Source organism: Pyrgilauda ruficollis, unplaced genomic scaffold (genome assembly GCF_017590135.1).
Source record: "Pyrgilauda ruficollis isolate IOZ18807 unplaced genomic scaffold, ASM1759013v1 scaffold70, whole genome shotgun sequence".
Taxonomy (NCBI): Eukaryota; Metazoa; Chordata; class Aves; order Passeriformes; family Passeridae; genus Pyrgilauda; species Pyrgilauda ruficollis.
In genome coordinates, this window is record NW_024528822.1 from 2,049,474 (window position 1) to 2,071,369 (window position 21,896).

The 21,896-nt window shown below is 42.5% G+C and overlaps 1 protein-coding gene across 2 annotated transcripts in view; it reads right to left on the reverse strand.

Moving 5' to 3' along the window:
- The window catches only part of SLC35F3 (solute carrier family 35 member F3), a 169,209-nt gene that overhangs the window by 29,775 nt on the left and 117,538 nt on the right, over positions 1-21,896 (reverse strand). For both annotated transcript variants that reach the window (XM_041485495.1, XM_041485496.1), the window contains one exon: positions 14,626-14,950. In XM_041485495.1, coding sequence (XP_041341429.1) covers positions 14,626-14,950 — 325 coding nt within the window. The remainder of the gene's footprint in view (positions 1-14,625; positions 14,951-21,896) is intronic.

Genomic DNA, 21,896 nt, shown 5'->3' on the forward strand with positions numbered 1-21,896 from the left:
GCTGGGGGTGCCTTGTCCTCTTCCTGGGGCTTCAGCTCTGTCTGCAGGCAGGGAGGAAGGGGCTTTGGGTGCAGCACCAGGCAGTGCTTTGCAGACAGATGCTTGAGAATGAGCAGCCTTCTCCCCGCTGCAGGAAGGCAGGTGCCAGCTCCCTCAGCAAACAAACTCAAGCCTGATCCTGGAGACTGTGCTTTTCTATCCAGACCCCCAGGGCAAGGTACTTGTTGCACAAGGGAATTTTTCCACTCCATTCAAGAGCATGACCCCACATTGATCCTAGAGTTAGAAAGCACAAAATCTGTGGCTTCACTTTCCTTTCAAGAGTTTGCAGTTTGCAGGAGAGCTCCTGATCTGCAGGATGTTCTATGAAGACTGTCAAAAGTAAAACAGCCTGTTACCTCCCCAGGAAATCCCTGTTCTTGCAGGATAAAGGGGCTCAGGGTGTAGCTGATACCAAATGGTGCCTATACACACACTTATATAACACACATATATGTACAACACCACAAGGAGACATTTCCAACAGCTTTTACTACTGGTTCACCACTCCTTCCAAATGAATCTTTATAGTTCCACCACAGCCTTCAACAGGAATGGAAAACCCAGCAGCAGAACCTCAAAAATGCTACCCAAAATATCCTGACGCCTCACTAAATCTCAGCAACAGAGTCATTCAGAGTCACAGTGCCCTGTGATATCCTTATCTGTCATTCCCTTCCCCCTCTCTCCCCAAGGTACCTAACACAAAATCTGGCTCATTTTACTGTAAATGTGCACTAGGGAATCTGCTAAATTTGGCTCTATCAATACTGCACCTACACAACTTGAATAAAGAGCTTCAGTGTTTGAACTCAGCCCTTTCTCAAAACTTAATGCGCTGTGATGAAACTGAGAGAAAGGGAGGTTACTCAATAAGCCTAAGCCCTTGAGAGACAGAAAAATGTACTGAACAGTAGTTCATATTGTTACTAATTTTAGCCTGACTTTCTTTACAGATTGTTTCCCAGGAAGAGTGACAAAAGTAGCAATGTGGTTTCAGCTATCTGTTCAGAAATCTGGCAGAGGCAATGCCTGTTTTGCTACCCTAGTCTCTGCTGGATCCCTAGGAGCGAGGGTGCTGCTCCTCTGGCAGGCCCCTGCTACTGCAGGGAAGGGATCTAAAGCACTTCATTATAGCAGCTGGGTAAAGCACTCTGAGAGGCACAGGGCTCCAAGCAGCTGGGAACACCAGCTTAGTTATCTCCTAGGGTACCTGGCTACCTTCCCAGTGCTGGAGAGCTGGTCAGCTTTGCCGCAGCCATGTCGGGGTTACTCAGGAGGTACAGCCTGCTGAAATCTCACTACAACACCAAGGATGAGCTGAAGAGCTGCACAGCTGGCTGGTCATGGGGGAGGAGATGGCTATTTTATTGAAGGGATCCCCCAGCAGGAATGACAGCTCCTGTTCAAGCAGAAAGACCAGTGGCATGCAGTGACAGAAAGCAGGAGAACCTGGCATTCAGCTGGACACATTTTCCATCTCACTGCAAATCACCTGCTCTTGGTTGTTGTGTAGTGGTGGTCTGGAATGAACAGCTCAGTGTGAGCAGGGGAGAGGCATGAGATGTGTTGTGAAGACTGTGACACAGCTATCAGGAATCACTCAGGCACACCGAGGACTACGGGGACACCAGCGTGATTTGTACGAAGTCTAATGGAAAAATCAATTAATTCATTCTTGAAGAAGAAACAAAGATGCATTAACAAATCTTCTTTGGTCAGTGCTATTTAAATCTTTAATTGGCAGAAAAGGGGAGAACATCAGAACAAGGAGGCAGCTATAAGCCCACTCCCTGTGGAGGAGGGATTGACCAGGTAAGCATGCACTTAAACCAGGACATGTCTTTCAGCGGTCTGCATTTTGTCAAGCATGGAGAGACAGTGTTCAAAGGCTTGGGTGAGTTTAGTGTGTGCTAAGCTGTTTATCTGCTGGAGTAGGTTAGATCAGCCATGAGAAGCCAAATTAGATGGCTTGCATCTCACCTGCCAGTGCCACTGTATCTTCAGCCTGTCTGTGCTTGTGGGGATGGATCTGCTTACTTCTTACCTCTGGCAGAGAAGAGAGGTTCCTGAGGAGGGGAAAATACCTGCTGGAAGCCACACATAGATGTTTAGGGCTGTTTGCAGGATGGGGCACACGTCTTAGCCTTTTTGTGGCTCTGACCCTTTGACAAGCTTTGCTCCTCAGGAAGGAGTGCAATTCAGCATCTCTGAAAATCAGCACTGGCACTCCTAAATTTTAGTAATTAGTCAAATTAATTATTAAAGATACAGAAAATAACACTAGCAAGGAATCACCAGGGTTTGCTGATTATTCTTTCATTTGGTTCCTAATTGTTGCTGGGGAGCTGGAAGCCAGTTTCAGGTAACTTACACTAGTCCAGATTCTCATCTTCACCAGAGCTGTGCCAGCGTGAGATATTTTTGGTTTGAAAAGAGTATAAATGAACTGAGAGTTTGGCTCACGGGTGAGGATTGGGTAACATGATGACAGAAGGGCTTTATAAACATTTATTATTCAAAATCTCTTCTGCAAATGTGAACACGCCTAGGCAATTATCTTGCTTTAGCCGCAGATGGGCAATTTTGATGCAATTATTATGCACCTTCAGTACTACAAAGCTCTCAGTGCCATTCCTTTTGAAAATGTCTGAATTAAAGGGAATGAAAAAACTAATGAAATATTGCATCTTTTTCCTGTCAGCTGCACAACATCTAGTAGATGCCATTAGCATGCTTCATGTGCAAGAACTGCATGGTCATGGCTGTTAGCCCAAAGGCTTGTAGAAGCTGAAGACAAACCCATCTGTAGCCTTCAGTAGCTCAGTTGCTTGAGGAAGGATAATTTGTTGTTGCACACTCAGATCACGACATGAGATTGACTTTGTCATCTCTCAGATATCCCTAATGAGATGTTTCTACATGACCCCAAAACTGGTGGTTATTTACTGTTCTGAGCTAGACAAATGCTTTTTGAGACTCCAGATACCAGCAGCATAATAGTGGAAAGTGTCTGAGGCCACACTGACAAAGAGAACAGTTTGTTTTTAGCACAATTGCTATGGAGGAAACACACTTGTCTCCAGTTTCTCAAAACCACTTGTATCTGGTTTCTTGCAGCAAACACATCCAGGAAGCCAGCTGTTTTTTGTTTTGTTTTGTTTTAATCCTTAAAACAAAGCAAAGCTCAAGAAATATAAAGCAGCAGACAAGTTAGTTTGCAACTTGCCAGCCCAAAGTAAAGCTCACAATTAACTATACATATAACCGGTGCAATTTTCAAGAGCAATTTCCTCATTATGACTCCTGTTCACCTGAAAATAAAGCCAATTCACTGCTTACTTTTGAAAAGACTGCAAGAAGATATCTTTATCAGTTTGGCATATTTTAGTTGCACACTCATTCTTTTTAAGAAACAAATCCATTAACACATGAAATAACTCTTGGTGGTATGATTATATCTTCCCTAGGTGGTTTTGAGTGACTTACTTGGACCTCTGTAACTTGGACAGCTGCTGAGCCAAACCAAGCCTAACCTGGTATATCCCAGGCTGAGAGCCAGCAGCCAGCCACAGGACACTCTACATGAGCAATGCTACAAGAGGCAAACTGAAATGACACAGGATTTATTGAGCTCTCTTAGCTCACAGGGCAGCTATAAGTATTATCACTCATGCAAATGTTACGCTTTAGCAGAGCTCATGCACTCTGCTTCCACAACCCACAATATGTGGCCCACCATCTGATTCCTAAGCATGCACTAACCACTCTTTGAGGTTCTTCTTGGTTTTCAGACTCCTGACAGCTCACTAGCATACTGAGAGAAACCACTTTCCTTGTTTCAAATACCCCCCTTATTGAGCTTGATGTCACTTAGCTCCTACCTCACCTTCCTCAGTCCATGGTTTAGCTCATCTTTATCATACACCCATACAGTTATCTGTCTTACATGATCAAGAGTACAACTCTGCTAAAAAAATACACATGGAACATGGTAAAGCAGAAAATAATGGCACAGGATCTATCTCGAACTACAGAAGAGCATGGTTTTGCAAATTGTCTGGAAAACCTATGAAATCAATAAAGCTCTTTGCTAAATGCTGTAAGACTTTCAGATGGTTGGCCTTAATTGTTAAAAATTCCATTAACAAGGGCGGGTCTGCATACATATGAACAGAAAGCAGCTGATCATGTGTCTGTGTGTCACTATATCCTCTTCTGGCATGCTATTTTTCAACATTAAGTTTTTCTATTTCACTTCTCCAGAATCAAAAGACACTTAAAAAAAGTAATGTGGAGGTGAATTTTGGGGTGAATTTCAGGCTGGTCAAAACCTGAGTTCCCCTCTGCAAGACGAAATACATCTAAATAGTTATTAACTTGATATTTTTAATATTCACTCAGCCAGACATTTTCTGATAGAAACTAGGAAGAAATTAGTTGCTGTGAGGGTAGTGAGGCACTAGAACAGGGTGTCCAGAGAAGCTGTGATGCCACATTCCTGGAAGTGTTTAAGGTCAGGCTGGATGGGGCTTTGAGCAATCTGGTCTAGTAGGAGGTGTCACTGCCCAAGGTGGGGGAGTTGGAACTAGATGATCTTTAAGATCTCTGCCATTCTGTGACGAAATCAGCATTCTGTCATGGGGCTCAGTAGAATTATTCTAGATAGAGCAAGTGCTGCATGTACCCATCACATTTAATACAGAGAACTTCATTAAAAACTGAAAATGCTAGATTAAAATTTATTTGATTATTAAAAATAAGTTAAGCTCTTATTTTAGTGGCTTAATAAAATTTCTTTTTAAATTTCAAGGTTAATAAAAAATAAATCAAATGCTCATTTGAATCAACATCTCCTTGCCTGAGGACAGAAAACCTTTAAGAAGCCTCTGGTAAAAAGGGGCAAGCAGAAGCAGAATGGGTACATTCATGGCAATATGTTCTGGTACGTGTAATTTTGGGATATCCTAGAGACAGCACAATAAAAGATGCAATAAAGCACACCTAAATTTAATAACAGTTATGCCTCATTCAGTGTCTGCAGACCACTAATCATTACCAAAATTAAAACATAGATCTGATGTGGCTTTGCACTGAGCAGGTTGGACTAGAGCTGCCTCCCCAGGTCCCCAGCAGCTAGAATTACACCATTATTCCAGGGCCTGATATTCAGGGATCATGGTGAGATGGTCTAACAAGACCATCACTTGTTATATGGAAAAAATATTACAGACAACATTACAGAGTTGTGGTTTCATTTTTCTTCCAGTCACTCTTCAGAGGTACTGAAAATAGAGGTGAAATTCTTGCTATTTTCTAGTGTCCTATTGAATAGGAGGTTTTCATATTGGAAGAATTATCTTTCTGTACTTGGAAATCTATATGTACTCCAGCTGAAGGTATAATAAGCCAGACTAGTGAAGAAAGCTGCAGTTCCAGTGCAGAAAAGGCAAAATAAAATTTTCAGCTGGCCTGGCTAGCCTCTATAATAGATACAGTGAAGAGAATAACGTTTAAAAAATGCAGTATTTTGGTGAAGCAAAACGTTTTTTCAGATGCAATGCAAGGCCATATGCCAGATGATGCAGAGGAAAAAGACACAGAGTCCTCCTCTAGCAAAATGGATCTGGATTCATACCATCCAAGGTGCCTCATCTTAGCAATGTAAACATGAAGGTTAATAATACTGTGTCGCTGAAGGGCCACTCGGTGCTTGAAGGGACTTGAGATCCCTGAGGCTTAACAGTTGAGGATGCTGAAAGAGATGAGGGATGTCATCCTTCACATAAGGCTTCCAGTGGCCCGCTCCCCCAGTGAGAATCTAAATGTTTCACTCAGGCAGTGGAAGGTTTTTGAAGATATGAAGGGAACACTGCAGCAGTCTCCAACTGCTTGTGAAACGAACAGCTTCAGTAAATGAGTAAACAGCTCCCAGCTCCAAAGAGAAGGGACACAATTAATAAATTAAAAAACCAAAAGCAACCAACACCAGTTCTAAGTGGGGAAGAGCTCAGTCAGAGATATGAGGAACAGGGAAGAGATGAGGCAGCCACAGGAGACTTAGTGTAGGCTTGCTTAGCCAAGAAACCCAAATGATATGGCAATGACCATGAAGCCATAAAGTAAATGAGGCTCTTTTCTTTAAACTCACTGACGTGCAGCCTCAGTGAGTTTAAAGAGAAGAGCCCAAGGACTGGCAAACAAATCAACAGGAGGGTTTTTTCCTTTTCTACAGCCAGGATGAAGAGAAGCAGTCTTCACTAACTGTAACACAAAGCAGGTGAACAAGGTAACAAAACCATATCTTGTTTGCCTTCCCCATTTTTTAATCGGATTCTCTGGCAAAAAGCTACTATTTGGAAAGGTATTTTAGCACTGGAAAACACAAAATGGTTGTATACGAGTGTGTGAACACATATATGAACCTGTGTGCCCATCAGCTCATACCTTAACATTATTTCCCTCAAAAAGCCCTCAGACAACATTATGTAGCTGTAGGGTTTTTCAGTTTATGATGCCCTGTTCATGTACCTCTGTTGCCAGCCTCCTTTGGCTATTTGTCCCTTTTTACCACTTATAGCTTTGTCTAGCAAGCAAGGGTGGCCAGCTCCTGGAGACCTGGACTGCACAGGATCCTCAGCCAGGTACGTGTGCATTTATATGAGGCTGCCTTTTCATACAAACACAAACTATCCTGGGAAATCTGGACACAGTCCATAACCACTAGGCAGCTGGACAAATAGGTTTTTTCCACTTCTGTAGTACTGTCAGCCTCCAACACTTCTCACTGTATCATCCGTTTTATTGAGAGCTGTTCATTATAGCTACAAAGTCTTCTGCCATACATGCACTTTCCTTTTTTAAAGCAGCTTTAAAGGTAGATGCCTTCAAGGTATTTTGACACAAATCTGGGCTGGAAAAAAACAAAAGCAGAATTCCTTATCACTCCTTCTTGGGTTTTGTAGTTATTTTTGTTGCTGTTGTAAACATCATGGAGAATCTATCTAGGACAGTCCCCATTTAATGAGTTTGTGCACTGGGGGTCAAGGTACTTGGTGTGGTGACCAAGGTAAACAACATTCTGCAAAAAGGCCACCTGTGAAACCTTCTTCCATGTTATGATGATTGGAAAAACAGCAAATCCATGCTCACCTCAGCTTTCTGCTTCTTCCTCTATGCAGTAAACACGATCTCATGCTCTTTTCCCAGTCCTTTTTTTTTTTTTCCTTTGCCAGCCATAAAATACAGCTACTTTTCTGTCTGTGTGTGCAGGTCATGCCTGGAGGCAGGAAAGGGAAGAGGTGACCTGAGGTCCCTTCAGCCTGGCCTGCTTTTGTCCCATGGCCTTAGTGAGTGCAAAGAGGTCAGAGCATCTTGGGTGGGACCAGCAGAGGCAGATTTTCTCTTGAGGTCTCCTGAGAAAAGCCCTTGGAGTGCGGGAGCTTAGCAGCTTGCTTAACTAACCAGAAGCAGTGTTAATTAAATGCAGTTTAACTACTGACCAGAGAGATCATTCGGTGCTGCAAGACACAAAATTTTTTTTCCAAGCAAAAGCCATTACATAAATACACTGTTTCATAGCACATGCCCTGTCTGTAGGTAACAAGAACAATTATTTCTCCTTCTAGTCCTTGCCTCAAGCACTGTTACCTCATAGGAGGCAGATAATATAATTATTTTGAAGCATCTGTTCAAGCCACAGCAGAGGAGACAAAAGTAATGGAACTACAAGACAAAAATTACAGGACATTACTTAATTCAATCATCCTTGGAATGATTTTGCAAACCAGGCTCAAGATTAAAGAATGTGGGTCTGTCCTGATCAGGCAGTAGCCAATTTTTATTCTCAATTAGCACTTCACTGAAGTCCAAAAGCCCAGAAGAGGTGATTTGCAAGAGATGAAGGCTCTCCAGATTAAGGGAAAGCTTTTCACAAGACACAAATGTTTAGCTCTTTTTAGAACATCACGGTCTGAAAAACAAATGCAAACTCCAAGTATAATCTGTGAGGTTAAATTAGAAAGGAATTGTGTCCTAAAGAAGGGCCCATGACCATTTTCTCACAAAAGTTAAAACATGAGTTCTCTGAGACAGTGTTAGCTACCTGAATAGAAGGAATTAGCAAATTGGTCAAACATTATTTTAAAAGAAATCTCTCAAAGGTATTTCCCGGAGGTTTAGAAAGGGAGGTAAGCATATAAATGCCACCTTACATTCCTGTAAGCCTGCCCACCATGCAGGCTTACCATTGTGAGAGCTACCTCCAGAGAAGATAGGACTGGGCCATTAATTTTGTGGCTTTCTGCCAGCCACTCACATCAAGAGTCTGATTCAGGTACCAAGCTCCATACCATGCACTTGAGGGAGAAAAAAACTATAACCTTCACCATGGTCCAGGAGCAGTTTTTTAAGCTTTTCAGTGGAAGACATCGAGAGGAGCAGTATCTCAACTCTAGTTAGGTGCCTAAATCTGGGATGGTGGAAGGCTCCCACTAGCAGCCAGTTTGACCACAGCCTTTTCTCTTTCTCCTCACCCTTTTCTGCTATTTACCTTACATGCCTCACATTTGTGTTTCTGCTGTAGGTTTTGCTCTCCCTCTGAGTTCTGTAGGGAAACCAGACATTTAGCTCCAAGCTGGCAGTGCTGGAATATGCAGTGTGACACTGAGAAGCCAGCTGTGGCACATTTCCTCCCTAATCCAGCCCATGGCACTGTCTTCAGAAGAGACTGATGTGCCCAGGATGCTCCTCTAGAAAAACTCTGGAGCTCTTATTTTCTCAGGAACAGGCAGCCTGTAGAGCATATTTTTGAGAGCTGGCTGAGAAAATTTTGTTTCAGGGGGCATAAAGACCAAGAGACCATGACATTAATTTTAATCACCTAAGAACACAAATCTCCCCAAAGAAGCAGCTGAAACCACGACTCATGCAATCATCTGGCCAAAGTGCAGCATAGCTGTATTATGTCAAGGCAGCAGCGAGAAGCCACCTCCAGAACCCCTGTGGGGTGACAGCACACCAACCCCACCGCTCATGGGGACACACTTTCCTCTTCAAAAGGCAAGAAACAGCAGCTACTGCAGGTTTCATCAGGAAGTGGTAACTACTTGACTTGACAAACAGAAGTTAACAACAGCATCACCCTGAGCTCTGTGGCTTGGGCTTCAGCTGAGCTAAGCCCTAAGGGATGCTCCACGACCAAGCTTGATGCCATAGGGACAGCAGGGTGGACACTGGACACACACCCACCACAAAAAACATGCTGCTCCAGCAGAAGGCTTCACTACTACTGCTGCTTGCTCTTTGTACAATTTGGCCTTGTCTTGAGCCAGGACCTCTGGCAGAAAAGTGCATATTCACTGGAAACAGTCAGAGAAGAGATACAGTGGTCCATCAATAACACAACACCTCCAGCACCTCTCAGATATCTGCAGGAGAGATAAAGATGACTACAAGTATCGTAAACCTCTTGTACAATATCCACATCTTCTTTTAATTAATTGTTTTGATACCAAGCACAAAGGTGAGAGATGACTGTAGAGATCAAACTGATCTCTTGGTGTAGACATCAAACTGATTTAATCTGGCGTTACTCCTAACTGGTCTCTGTCAAACTCAGGTAAGAATCAGATGCTTTATCTTTTAATTTCAATGGTTTATTTTGTTTCTTGGTTGTTTTTTTTATTTTTATTTTCCCCAAGAAGCTAATGTGAACTTGAAATGTAAAGTGATTTTATTTTGAGGAGCACAAAGTAAATAGGTATTATTTTAAGGATAATGTTCTGAATTAGACAAATAGCGTTTATAAACTGAAGTTTTTTGCAAGAAAACATGCTTCATTGGATGACATTTGCTAAAAACACTTGCATTTGTCATGTCTTGATGCCTCCACAGCTTATTTATGACTCTCTTAATGCTGTCTGTTCTGGTGGTGAAGCTCCCATCTAAGTAGTAATATAAATCAGCAGGATGCCAAAAGTTAACCACACTGCAACATTTTAATGTTTCTGGGTAAGAGAGACTCATGAACACAAACCACTGAAAAATGAATACTAAAACAGCATCCAGTCATGCCAAATGGCTCTGACCTTCTTTCCCCTTAGAGCTTCATCATGGCCAGGGGTTTGGTTAGCAGTGGGGTCCTGTGTCTGCTGCAGAAAAGGAGGGCAGTACCCATGGTGCAGTGAATTGCACTTCATGTGAGTCAGGATCAAACCAATGGACCCAGCTCCTTGTACTACTGGGGGTGATGGCTAGAGTCCCATCCTTTGCATCACAGCAGAAATACCTGTGAAACACATTTAGAAACTGGCCCACGTTCTCCTGGACCTCAAGTGAAGCTATGGCACTGAAACTTTGTGGCCCCTGAAGAACCCAATCTCGATTCTTAGCCCATGGGCATATAGATCAAAAGTGACTTTTGTGAACTCTATATGTTGATATATAAGAGTAAGTGAGATTTACTACTCTCGTCCTCTACTGTTGTTGCATGAGTATTTTGATTCAGTTTCAAATACACAACAATACTTCAGTGTTACCTGTAACCTTTTCTGTATTTTCAAAGAAAAATCTTCAAATTCTGGAAGACCAGTGGCAGATAATTTGGGGGCAATATAGAGACAAAACTCTGAATCAGTGAAAAAGAACATTCTAAAACATGTTCAAATATGGTTTGCAGATCAGTGCAGGGACTGCACTGTGGTGATTCTTTCATTCACCCAACACATAGGTGCATTCAAGGTTTCAGAATAGATTTAGTTCTAGCTTCTGGTGTTTTCTTTAGTCCTAAATGTTTATGAAATAAAAAACCAAGATATAAATTATAAATAAATAAAAATAATAATATTATTATGCAAATAATAATATATAATATGATATAATAATATATATAATAATAATATTATTATGCAAATAATTCCTGAAAGTCCTTTCCTTCTCAAAAAAGTCATTAGATAAGACTATACCATGAAAATAAACAAGCTTTCTGTGGTATTTTTCTAAAATGTGAACAAACCCCTCTATTATTCCTCCCAGCTGGAACACAGAGGGTGAATCTTTATAAAAGGCATGTTTTCTGCCTAGAGATACATAAAGCTAAGCAATATCTTGCAGAGATTTTAATTTAATCTTTCATGTAGCCAGGGAGTTTTAAGCCCTAGTGCTTTTAATTTATGTTACCTCATAAATTAATAATGTAGGTATGATGGAGGATAGCTCATCAGATTAAATGTGTCATTTTATAAAGCAGTTTGGAAGCAAAAAGTATGAAGTACTCTTAAATGATGCATTAGGTGCACAAATCATTACATCTGTTCTTTCTGGACTGGACAATGGTTGAGATGAATAATAATTTAGTTACAGTAATTTTATTTTAAGCTAGTGAGCACTTGCACAAGAAGTAGGAGAGTGATGCTGGCATGCTCTTACGTGGCTTTCCAGAGCTCTCTGTATCACTTCATCCAGGCAGTCCTGCACCATGACATCCTTGGTGGCAAGCATGGGAGAAGTTCCCCCTGAGCAGTCTACACTTGGGCACAACCCTGGCAGCATTTGATGGAGCTGATCAGGGAGTACAGAGCAGCTGGAAGTGAATGTATGAGTTCTGGTTTGCTGTGAAGAGTGACTCTCTCCCCATGGTGTGGACATGCTGATAGTCTACTTCAGCTGAAACAGCAAGTTCCTTACCATGCAATATGGTTCAATCATAAGTCCTTAATACTTCACATTGTGGCCTAATACTCAAAATCTGATAGAAACTGAATAAACCTGCTCTAATATTCAATGTGTCACTATAAAATTTTGGTAGCAAATTTACTACTATTATACATGCTATAAAAAGGGAAAAAAACCCTGGTTTTCTGTCATAAACCAGCCAAAACTGGTTTATGTCCATGAAGGTATGTTCTTCTTGTGAGACTACAAAACATAAAAATTCCGGTATTTACAGCATAGCACACATACTGGTACAATGCAACGGGAATAAAAAAATTGTAATAAACCATATAATCTGTGCAGGAGGGACTGTACCTGTATTCCCTTTTGTGTATTTTTCCTGGTGGTTGCTGTTTTTACATGCCCTCTGACTGCATCTGGAGGTACCCAAAGCACACGTGCTGGCTCCGGAGCCCTCAGGAAGGGGCAGTGTGAAAGCACTGCCTGTGCCAGGGAGAGGGGAGGCTCAGCAGCCCAGTCCTGCTGAGGTGGATGGGCAGGTGTCCTGGGGGAGCTTTGCTGCCAAAAACATTAGGTACCTGTGGATTTTAGCAGGCTGTGTAGGCAAGATCTGAGAACCCCTTCCTTTTCTACTTCACTGCTAAGGTGACTTAGACATCATATTTCCACCTTTTCCCACTATTGCCTTTTAATTTATCTTGTTCCAAATTCCTGCCAGAGAGCTCAGATAAGATGTAAAATATAGATGAAAGTGACGGATAAAAGAAGTAGAAAGTGACTATGCCAGTTTCTTTACAGTTCTAGGCCAGAATTATCTTATTTTAACTACCCAGAAGTCTTTGAAACATCTCCCTAACATGTCCAACCATGCAAGCTTTCCTGAGGATGGTGATGCCTCATATAGAGCTGCAAAGTCCCTGTGTATCTCTTTCTCTATATATCTGCACACATATGTAACATGGAAAAAAAAAGGAATAATTAGGAGGGGAGGCTGGACTGTAATGCTTGGGTTTACTGACGTATACACATGTGACATCTCAGCTGTAGTAGAGCAAGCAGGTGAACAGTAGATAATTTCACAGTAACTCTTGGTGCAGCACCACCAAAAGGCCTCAGAGGAGACAGGTGACATGCAGAAACAGACACTTTGTAAACACATGGCAAGGGCGTGTCCTCCCTCCTCCCTGAAGGACTGGCTCCTCCAAAAGAATAGGAAGTACAAGGAAATCAGAGGTCTGCAGTGACTTGCTCCAAACCACAGAACAAATCTGCAGGGAAGCTGGGAGGCACACATCTTCCCTGACACCCAGAAAAACCTCCCTAAGTTAACTCTATTCACTCTGCTTGTCAGACACACGAAGACGCACTCTTTATGAAGCCTGGGCAAGCCTACTGCTAATGATGTCCCCTTGCATCCCAAACAGGCTGCAGGGCTTGCACCTGCTCTTCAATTCAGCCCTCATTTAATTAATGAAAGACATGAAACTACCAACTGTATCAATCTACTGCAGCAATGTGTACAGTGCTCCGGGTTTGTAACCCCAGGGATCTGGCAAACCACAACGGCTCACCCCAGAATGCAGCAGTACTTAAAACATTATCTGAGAGCAGCTGGGAAGAAAAGTACTTAAAACCAAAGAAACAAAAAGGTATTTGCTTTTAGGCTGGCATTTGTTGCTGGTTTTAGATTAAGCTGTAGCTTTCTGTAACCTCCATACTCCTCTTATTTCTGTATTTGCTGTGAACAAATACAACCTGAAGACTGAAGCTCAGGAAACATGGCACTTATGAAAATGCCTTTAGAACTTCTAGATCCTGCTCTAGAACCTGCAGTGAATGGTCATATCCATTATCTGCAGCCCCCACACTATTTAAAAGATGAAGAAGCTGTAATGATGGCTAATCAGTAACATTTCTTAGCCCTAATCATCTGAGGTAGAGCATTTCCTGAGTAACCTGGTTTCTTACTAGATTTTTACTTACTACAAGATTTTTCTTGTAGTAAGTTTCCACCTTGCTGCTGTGCAGCTGGGAGCTGAGAAATGTGTACTTCTTACTGTTTACTTTTCTGAGCTACTTCATTAAATGTCTATGAGCCCCACTGTGTAACAGAAGGGGAAAAGGTTGTTCACATCCTTCCACATATCAGGGAAGCTCTCTGACATGGGACATCTTGATGGCTGAGTCATCCCATCTGTCCCAGACACCTCTCAGGCCAAAATGAGCAGAGCAGAGCTGAGGGAGTGCTCAGTGAGAGGCAGTCTTCAAGCAGGCAGAGCATCCTCAGCCTCTCCCGGAGGACGAGCACTCAGGGCTTTCCATGAGCGGCTCAGCTTTGCGGGTTTGGCTTGCTCTGAAGACAAGGTGTGCTGAAGACAAAGTGCTGCCTTTGGTTATGACTGCGCTTCCTCCCGGAAATAAACATAACAGCTCAAGTTTAACTGGGATCAGAGCTTGGCCTTTGATGTCAAGGGCGTAGTGCCAGGAAAATACTGCAGTACTTTTTACTCAGCTATTCAAGGCTCTGCTCTAGTCCTGAGCTTGGAAAAGCTTACTTAGAGAGCTTACTTAGCTTACTCAGAAGTCAGCCATGGGTAGGGGAGAGAGATATTAATGAAAAAAAAACATATATGCAGAAAACTCTGGATAAATAATTGCAGAAAATGCAGACTTTCATTACATGACTTGCATGTGTTGGAAATAAATCTGGATTTCTTACTGCTGGAGTAAAATTATATTAGGAATAATAACAGCACCTAAGACAGGACACAAAATGAACTCAGACCATCCTTTAACAAACCTGGAGAGGAAAGCAAACACAAGTTTGATGTAACTGACTGATTTGAACAAAATGTCTGTGAAATGCAGAGCAACATGCAAAAGCCACAGGATTAAAAACCAAAAGTTCCATACCTGTATCTTTGTTTTGGAGACTGCTTTTCAGCTGACTTAAAAACATGTCCAAGATAATACAAAGGAAAGAATAAAAAGTTCCAGTTTGTTGCAAACCACGTTAGAGTGAAGGGTGCATCGAATTTCTTAAAGGTCAGTTTTGCTAGCTGGGTTGAACCCGACCAAGAGGAGCAGACACCCAGGACCACGGCCACACCCCAGAAGATCTTCTTGAGTTGCGTCACGGAACATTTCCAGCAGCAGCGGCTCACCCTTCCACTGCCTTCCGCCCCAGCTTGCATCTGTGCTTCGGCTGGGGCTGGAGACTCCCGGGAGCGCTCATCCCCTGAGGAGAAGAAAACACATGGCTTACTACGGAAATCCATCCTGTATTTTAGTTTTCAAATCTTAGGCCCGTCTGAAGTCACGTGCAAAGGAACCCACCGGATCTTGCCACAAAATGTTCTTTGTTTTTAGATCATTGCAAAGCCTCTGGTTGAACTGAGGCATAATTAGAATGCAAATAACAATTATCGCCTCTAGATTTAGAAGCCCTTGGGTAAAATGGAAGTGAAAATTACATGTTGCTTTGATGTACATAGAAAGGCTTAACACACCACTTAAACTCGTGCTGTTAGGATGTGTAAATGAACGAAAAATGTGGTATTGAGTTTGATAAAGCACCAAAAGGAATTATAACAACACTTGAAATTGTTATTGTCTCGGAAAATGCAAAAATGGCCAGTTTATGGAATATGGTGTTTCTTAAAAGAGAAGGAGGGAACATATTTCATCTTGAAGTTATGCAAAATCACTGCAACATAAATAGCATGATTAATACTGAATTGGATCACCAGGCACTTCTGTGATCCCTGAAAAAACAGGTCTCTTGTGGCTGTAGCCAGATAGCAAAAACTAGATCAAACCACATGCTGCCCTGAAGTCCATCTCTGACCAGGCAAGCCTAACTTTTTTTAGTTCAAGTCCTGCACAAAGACTGGAGCTTTGCCCCATTATAACTAAACCTAGCATGCTGCTGGATATTTGTCACCTAAAAATCTTGCCCCTTCACCCCTCAAACATGACTTGTTACAGCCCTGCTATCTACAACTGTCAGTCTATAATGTATTCAGCTTGTGAATGAATGAGCAAGGAAAGGTTAGCTGGTTGACTTCTCAGAGAGATCAAAACGTGCTGGCAGACCTCAGCAGCAGGCCACTGCCTTCAGGGCCTTCTACCTGCCTTTCTTAAGTTCACCCCATTCAACTTCTGCTGAAGTTGTCAGTCACCCACACACAACACTCAGCAGTGATTTCTCTAAGAGGCTGACTGCAGTTTAGTTGGTCCATTCACCTAAAGCAGGAAGTAACAGTAGTTCACATTGAAATCCAGAGATCTACAACTTCAAAACTGTCCAGAATTTACTGCATGCATTGAAAGGTGAAAACACGTAAGTAAAGCCAGGACAATGAGACTGTATCATTGCCAAACATTTACAAATATTCAAGGTAGACTAAAAGAGGTCCACATTAAAAAAACAAAAAACAAAAACAAAAACAAACAAAAAAACCCACTTTCTTATCCTGGTGTGAATTCCTATGCGGAATGGAAAATCTCTTATTTCAAGTTAACCTGTATTTGTATAGGTGACCTAATATATTATGAAAGAAAATGTTTCTTTCTATGTTTCTTTCTAAACAACTGTTTAGTTATTTCCCTACAGATAAGAAATGCATGATCTGAGCAAAAATACCATTAGGTTGCCTGGTAAAGCTGTATTTTATAATAAGAAGGACTGTGGCCTCTGTTTGATGGCCTGATATCTAACAGGAATGTGCATCAGCAAATAAACATCTAGCCTTTTTGTGTAGCTTCCAGAGATCTGATCTCTCCACTTATTTCATTTTTCAATAGAAGATTGTGTGGGCAGCCTCCTACATAACAAGAGATGCACCAGCAAGCAAATGAATTGTCCAAAGTTAATGTGACCTTGTATTAAACATATAATGGAAAGGTTACAAGCCACCTGCCAAATGACTGAATTGAAAAACACACTGCCTGGGAACGCTCGGCTCATTCAAAATAATTCTGACATATTTTCTTAGTAATACTTTGCTTGTAACTAATGCTTCTTGCCTCACTTGCTGCACAGACCAGTGTCCGGGTTCAGTTTACACCAAACAGGGGTACACTCATTTCTTTTAACTTCACCATGTAATGGGCAGTTGCCGGCGCCCTCTTTGCTGTCCACCACACAGGTCCTAGAACGATTACTGAATTTTTCCTTTCCACTCAAGATTTTCTTCTGGGCATTGTCACTGCAACACCAAACAATTCACACATCCTAACAAACTTCACCATCCTTCTTCCCTTGGACCACTGGGTTTCTGCACACAGAAAAAACAAATTCAGGAAGCCAGCATGCCAAATGAGAGCTTAAGAGGAGTTTGTGTCTCTATGTCAATACAACTTCACTCAGAGTTTATGTAGTTTTACAGAGAGGTAGGCAAAAATAGTCCTCCTTCTATTCTATTCTTCTACTCTAGACAGCCATTGGGGTAGCTGCCATTTGCATCATTCTGCAGTTACTCCCCAGGGAAATAGGAAATCAGGATTTAAACCACTCCTGCTGAAGATATTTAACATTAGAGAAGGTGCCTAAAGCCACTAGGATATACGAGATTTTAAGATGCGTAGGTGCTCTGGATCACAACACTGAAGCTGTGTTATTTTTTCCTAAAATGAGAATCAGTCACAACTGTCTGATGCACCAGACACTCAACATCTGGCAGCACAGTGCTGACAGACAGCCCAGTACAGACACTGTGGTGAAGATCTTCCCCCCACAAAGGGCTGAAGCCACCTGCCCAGGTCCCCATTGTACTGTGCATGTACACAAGAGTCAGCAGTTCATCTGGACAGCTTGCATGAATATCACTGCCTTCTACTCTGTTCCATGGCCATTGCTCCCTAAAGCTGAAGTTGCTGATGTTTTCTCTGCTACACAGGCAGAATTACTTGTCCAGGTATATCTGATTTTGTGTTAAACCCACCTCTAGAAACATTCGCTTTCAGCAATAGACAATACTGCGTGTATAACTTCTAAAATTAACTTGCACCTGAAAGGTTAACTTTCTAGGGATGTTCATTCTTTTGATGCATTTACAGACTGGAGGGACTAAAAACTTACCCAGGCACAATGGATTTCACAAAGATAGGGGTAAAAATCACTGTCTGATGATTAACAGCTACAAGCTGAGATTTGTAATATCTGTCAGTATCTGTAGTATCTGTCAGTGAAACTTTATTGTGTCCTCATGATTGCTTGTGCTGCTGGAGAGTTAGATGCCAAATGGGCACAGACTCTTCCAGTGGATGCACCACTGACCTGAAGGATACCTGTGACATAATCTGCCCACAAAAACCAGATTTTCTTTGGAGAGGGTGGACCCTACAGATGATAGACACTCATGTGGTCTCATCCTCTCATTTACTTGCCTGCCAGCTGGAAAACACAAAATCCAGATCTGTAGTTTGCTTTGTCTTGTCCCTGTGTCTCTGCTGGGGACATTTTCCTCACCCAAATCACAAGTGCACAGATGGGGTGACACTAAACCCACACATGGCTGAAAAGCTTCTCTCTCTCTCTAACACTGCACAAGAGTCAGCTGGCAACAGAATGCACATGAATTTAAAGATAGCAAAATGTCTTTTTAGAATCGATGAGGCAGGACATTGAAGAATTTTAGTTCTGCAGACTATTAATGGGTTTCTTCCATTGCTTCCTGCAGCAAACTGCTCTGTATGCTACTGTATCCCTCAAAAGAGAAAATTAAGATACTGAGGTAGAGGAAAAATGCCTATCTTGCTTTTACTAATTTTGGTTTTTCATTGTCCCTCTTGCTCATGCATTTTCCTTTTTCATAAATCCCAAATGGAACCATTCTTCCTCCCTCCTTTTTAGTCCAACCTCTGCATTCAGAAACAAAGGAAGGAAATTATCTCCAAAGCTACTGCCAATGCCATTAGCCTCAGAAAACAGCTGTCCTTCTGTTTCTTCTATTATGGCTAAGACCCCCATCAGGTGACTTTGGATACCTGTAGCAAGGGCCATCTATACCCAAACTATTTACTCTACTAAAAGGCCATGAAGCAAAAGAGGTGTGGGAAAGCACTACACCTTAAACCATTAAAGGTAACGCCTTTAATAAATAGGCTGTCCAGGCCTCTCCTAAAGTCTGTACAAGAGTCTTAAGACTCCTGTGCACAGCTAGACAGGTAAAGGGCTTACTGAAGGACCACACTGTATCTAAATGTGTGTATTAAAAATATGATACTGATGAAAACCAAGGGTGGCATTCATCTTCTTAGTTTGAGACATCTGCCATGCAGACTTGTGTATCTGAGACAGTGATTTACACTTTCTGCATAGTTAGTAGACAGAAAAAAGACATTTCCATAGCACGATTTATCTCCTCCTAAAGTGGATGATTAAAACGAGCCAGATGAATCACTCCCTCGGAGTGCTTGTTTCTCTCCACCAGCTCCAAACAGTCTGGGGCGACGAGCTGGAAGTAGGTGTCTCTGGTGTGGGCGTCTGAAGCTGGGTGAGATGAGTCCCACCTCTCCACCACTGCTGTCAGGAGCAGAGGGTAAAGCCACCACAGACAGCGCTGGTGGACTCAGAGCTGTGCAGTGCCACATGAACATATTTAGCTGTCATCAATGACCTGCTTTAGCAGCTGTCAGCTAGTCAGCAAATCAGGGAAGGAAGCATTACACAAGTGCTGGGTGCCCTTTCCAACCCTTCAGAGTGAGAAAGTGACCCTTACAGACGAAGGTCCTGCCTACTAGGGACCAAAACATGTACCTAATGATAATGCACAGCTCTTCCAGGTTCCCCAGGCTAGGAATGTGCTTCAAAGTAAGCATATTCTTAAACAGTTCTTTAAATCAGGCTTCTAGAAAAAAGTTCTGATTAAAAAAAAACAACCCTTACAGGTTTCTCTGACAATTATAAATGAGACATCCTGAAGGTATTTCCATTTTGCCAGCCTGTCAAATGTTTTGTAACTGCTTGAGCATTGCGCAGAACAAGTTTGTAAAGCTTGCAAAAATACACGCTTATCATAAAGAGGGGAGAAAGAGCAGAGGGAAGTCCTGTGAGCCAGTGCCTGATCCTCAGCGTGGTTAGAGCTCTAGAAATCTGTGACATGCAGAGGGATCAGGGCCAGATACTACCAAGGTATATTCTCACAGCCTTGAATGCTGTGCGACTTCTTCACCCAGCATTTACTACATGGAGAGATCAGTGGGAGACAATTAGAGCCAACATACCTGAGAACACACACATGGCTTCTGATGGTGGTCTTCTGGATACCCAGTATTATTTGCCTCAGTATCAGACTCACTAACTACTCAAATTTTGTTTTTATCCCATTCCTGCCCATCACAGTTTTTACCCCATTCCTACCACACTAACCATGCATTATTTAGATGTTCAAGATTTTTGAACTAAGCTGTTAAAAACCAGCTGAGGCATCATCCTGTGAAGAGAGGATGAAATACCAAACTCACAAAGTGAATACTAAACTCACAAAGTGATTTACATCCCTAATTACCACTGTAGCGGTCTAAACCTGAAATGTTGGTATTTGTTCAGATTTGTTGCCCAGGCATTTTCTTTGCAGTCAGTCAGGTTAAAGAGTGAGGTCTCAGGGACTCACTTGTTGCCTGGCAGACCACCCAGTGCAGCTTTCTTGTGCCATTGTCAGTGATGGACTCTCTTTTCACAGGTCATCCTGGTGTCTGGTTTTGAGAAACTGTTAATATTTCATTTCTGAAGCCAGTAATCTCCATGTATCAACCTTCCTGCACGGTTGTAATGAGAGCATACACAGACCAACTTCTGCATCAAGGGACATTCCCTCATTTTCCAAATTAGCTCTAGCTTTGCCAAAGCTGTTGTAGCAGCTGTAACCTCCTCACAATCCCACTAGAGCTCATCAGATGCCAAAGAATCTGGTCCTGGGCATGCCAAAGGACCATGACTCCTAACACCCATGTGCTTCTCTTACACCCAGACTCAGGATTCAAAGACACATTTGGGAGTTCCCATCTCTCATTTTAGGAGTCATCTCCAAGAAAAATCTCCATTCTGTATTTGAAGTAGTCACTGGAACAAGGCCAGGGCCTCACTTTTTATCCTCTGGGCAAGTGACCTCCTGAATTTATGCTTTCCTAATAAGTAAGGATATTTTCTATTCTGAGCCAATCAGTTTTGCAGCTATTTGGGTTCCCCTGGCCTTGGAGGGGACACTCTTTTTGGCAGATGGATTTCCTGCTCCTAGCAGAGGGGTGGAAGGCTGCTCTACGCACTGAGCTACTGACACTGAGCACACACTCCACCTCCAGTTTTTGACGGAAAGGTTTCAGCCACTTATGTGCCAACTCAGCCTTGAAACAGAGCGGCAAGTACTAAAGAGAGTGAGCAATAGTTAGGACGGACATCTTAGCATAAAGGACAGCATTATGTACTGGGCAAACCAGATGATTCATCCTGCAGCCTCACCAGTGCTCTCTGACAGTGGTCAACAGGCACATTGATAAAGGAGATGCAGCTACCCTTTCCAGGTTTTGAAGAGGATCCTGAAAAAATCCCACTCCAATGAGCCCTAAGGAAAATAGGCAGACAGGGAAAGTGCTGGAATGGATGAAAGGCTCAATACAGGATAGGAAACCAATGAGGAGCATACACAGCACTGGGGGAAGCGGCCAAAGCTCCGCAGAGGTTTGCGGTGGGAACTGCACTCTTCACTATTAACCACAGCTACCTCACCACAGGACTGAGCTACAAGGTGACAAAGTTTCCTAATGATGTGAAGCTAGGCAGGTCAGCAAGGGCAGTGGCCAGCTGCAGGGGATGAGGAATGATGTGACTGGGTCACACATTGGCAGATGGAGAAGCGTGCTGATAAAGAGGTGCAGTAAACAAACCCACATGCTGCACCATCGGTGATGGCCTCTGGCCACCAGGGATTATGAGCTCTTCACAGGATGCTCCATAGGAAAGTGCACCTCAGTGCTCAAGAGAAGTGAAAAAAACAAAATAACTGCCAAAAATTACTAGGAACAAAGCAGAAAAAAAAAAAAAAATTCTACATCTGGGATAGCTGCGGCTCCCAGCACACCCACACTGTGAGAGACAAATGGCTAGAAAATACACGTTCCTGTTCAATTCCACCAAGCTGGAGGCAGGACCCGATGGACTTTTGGTCAGGCCCATATGGCAG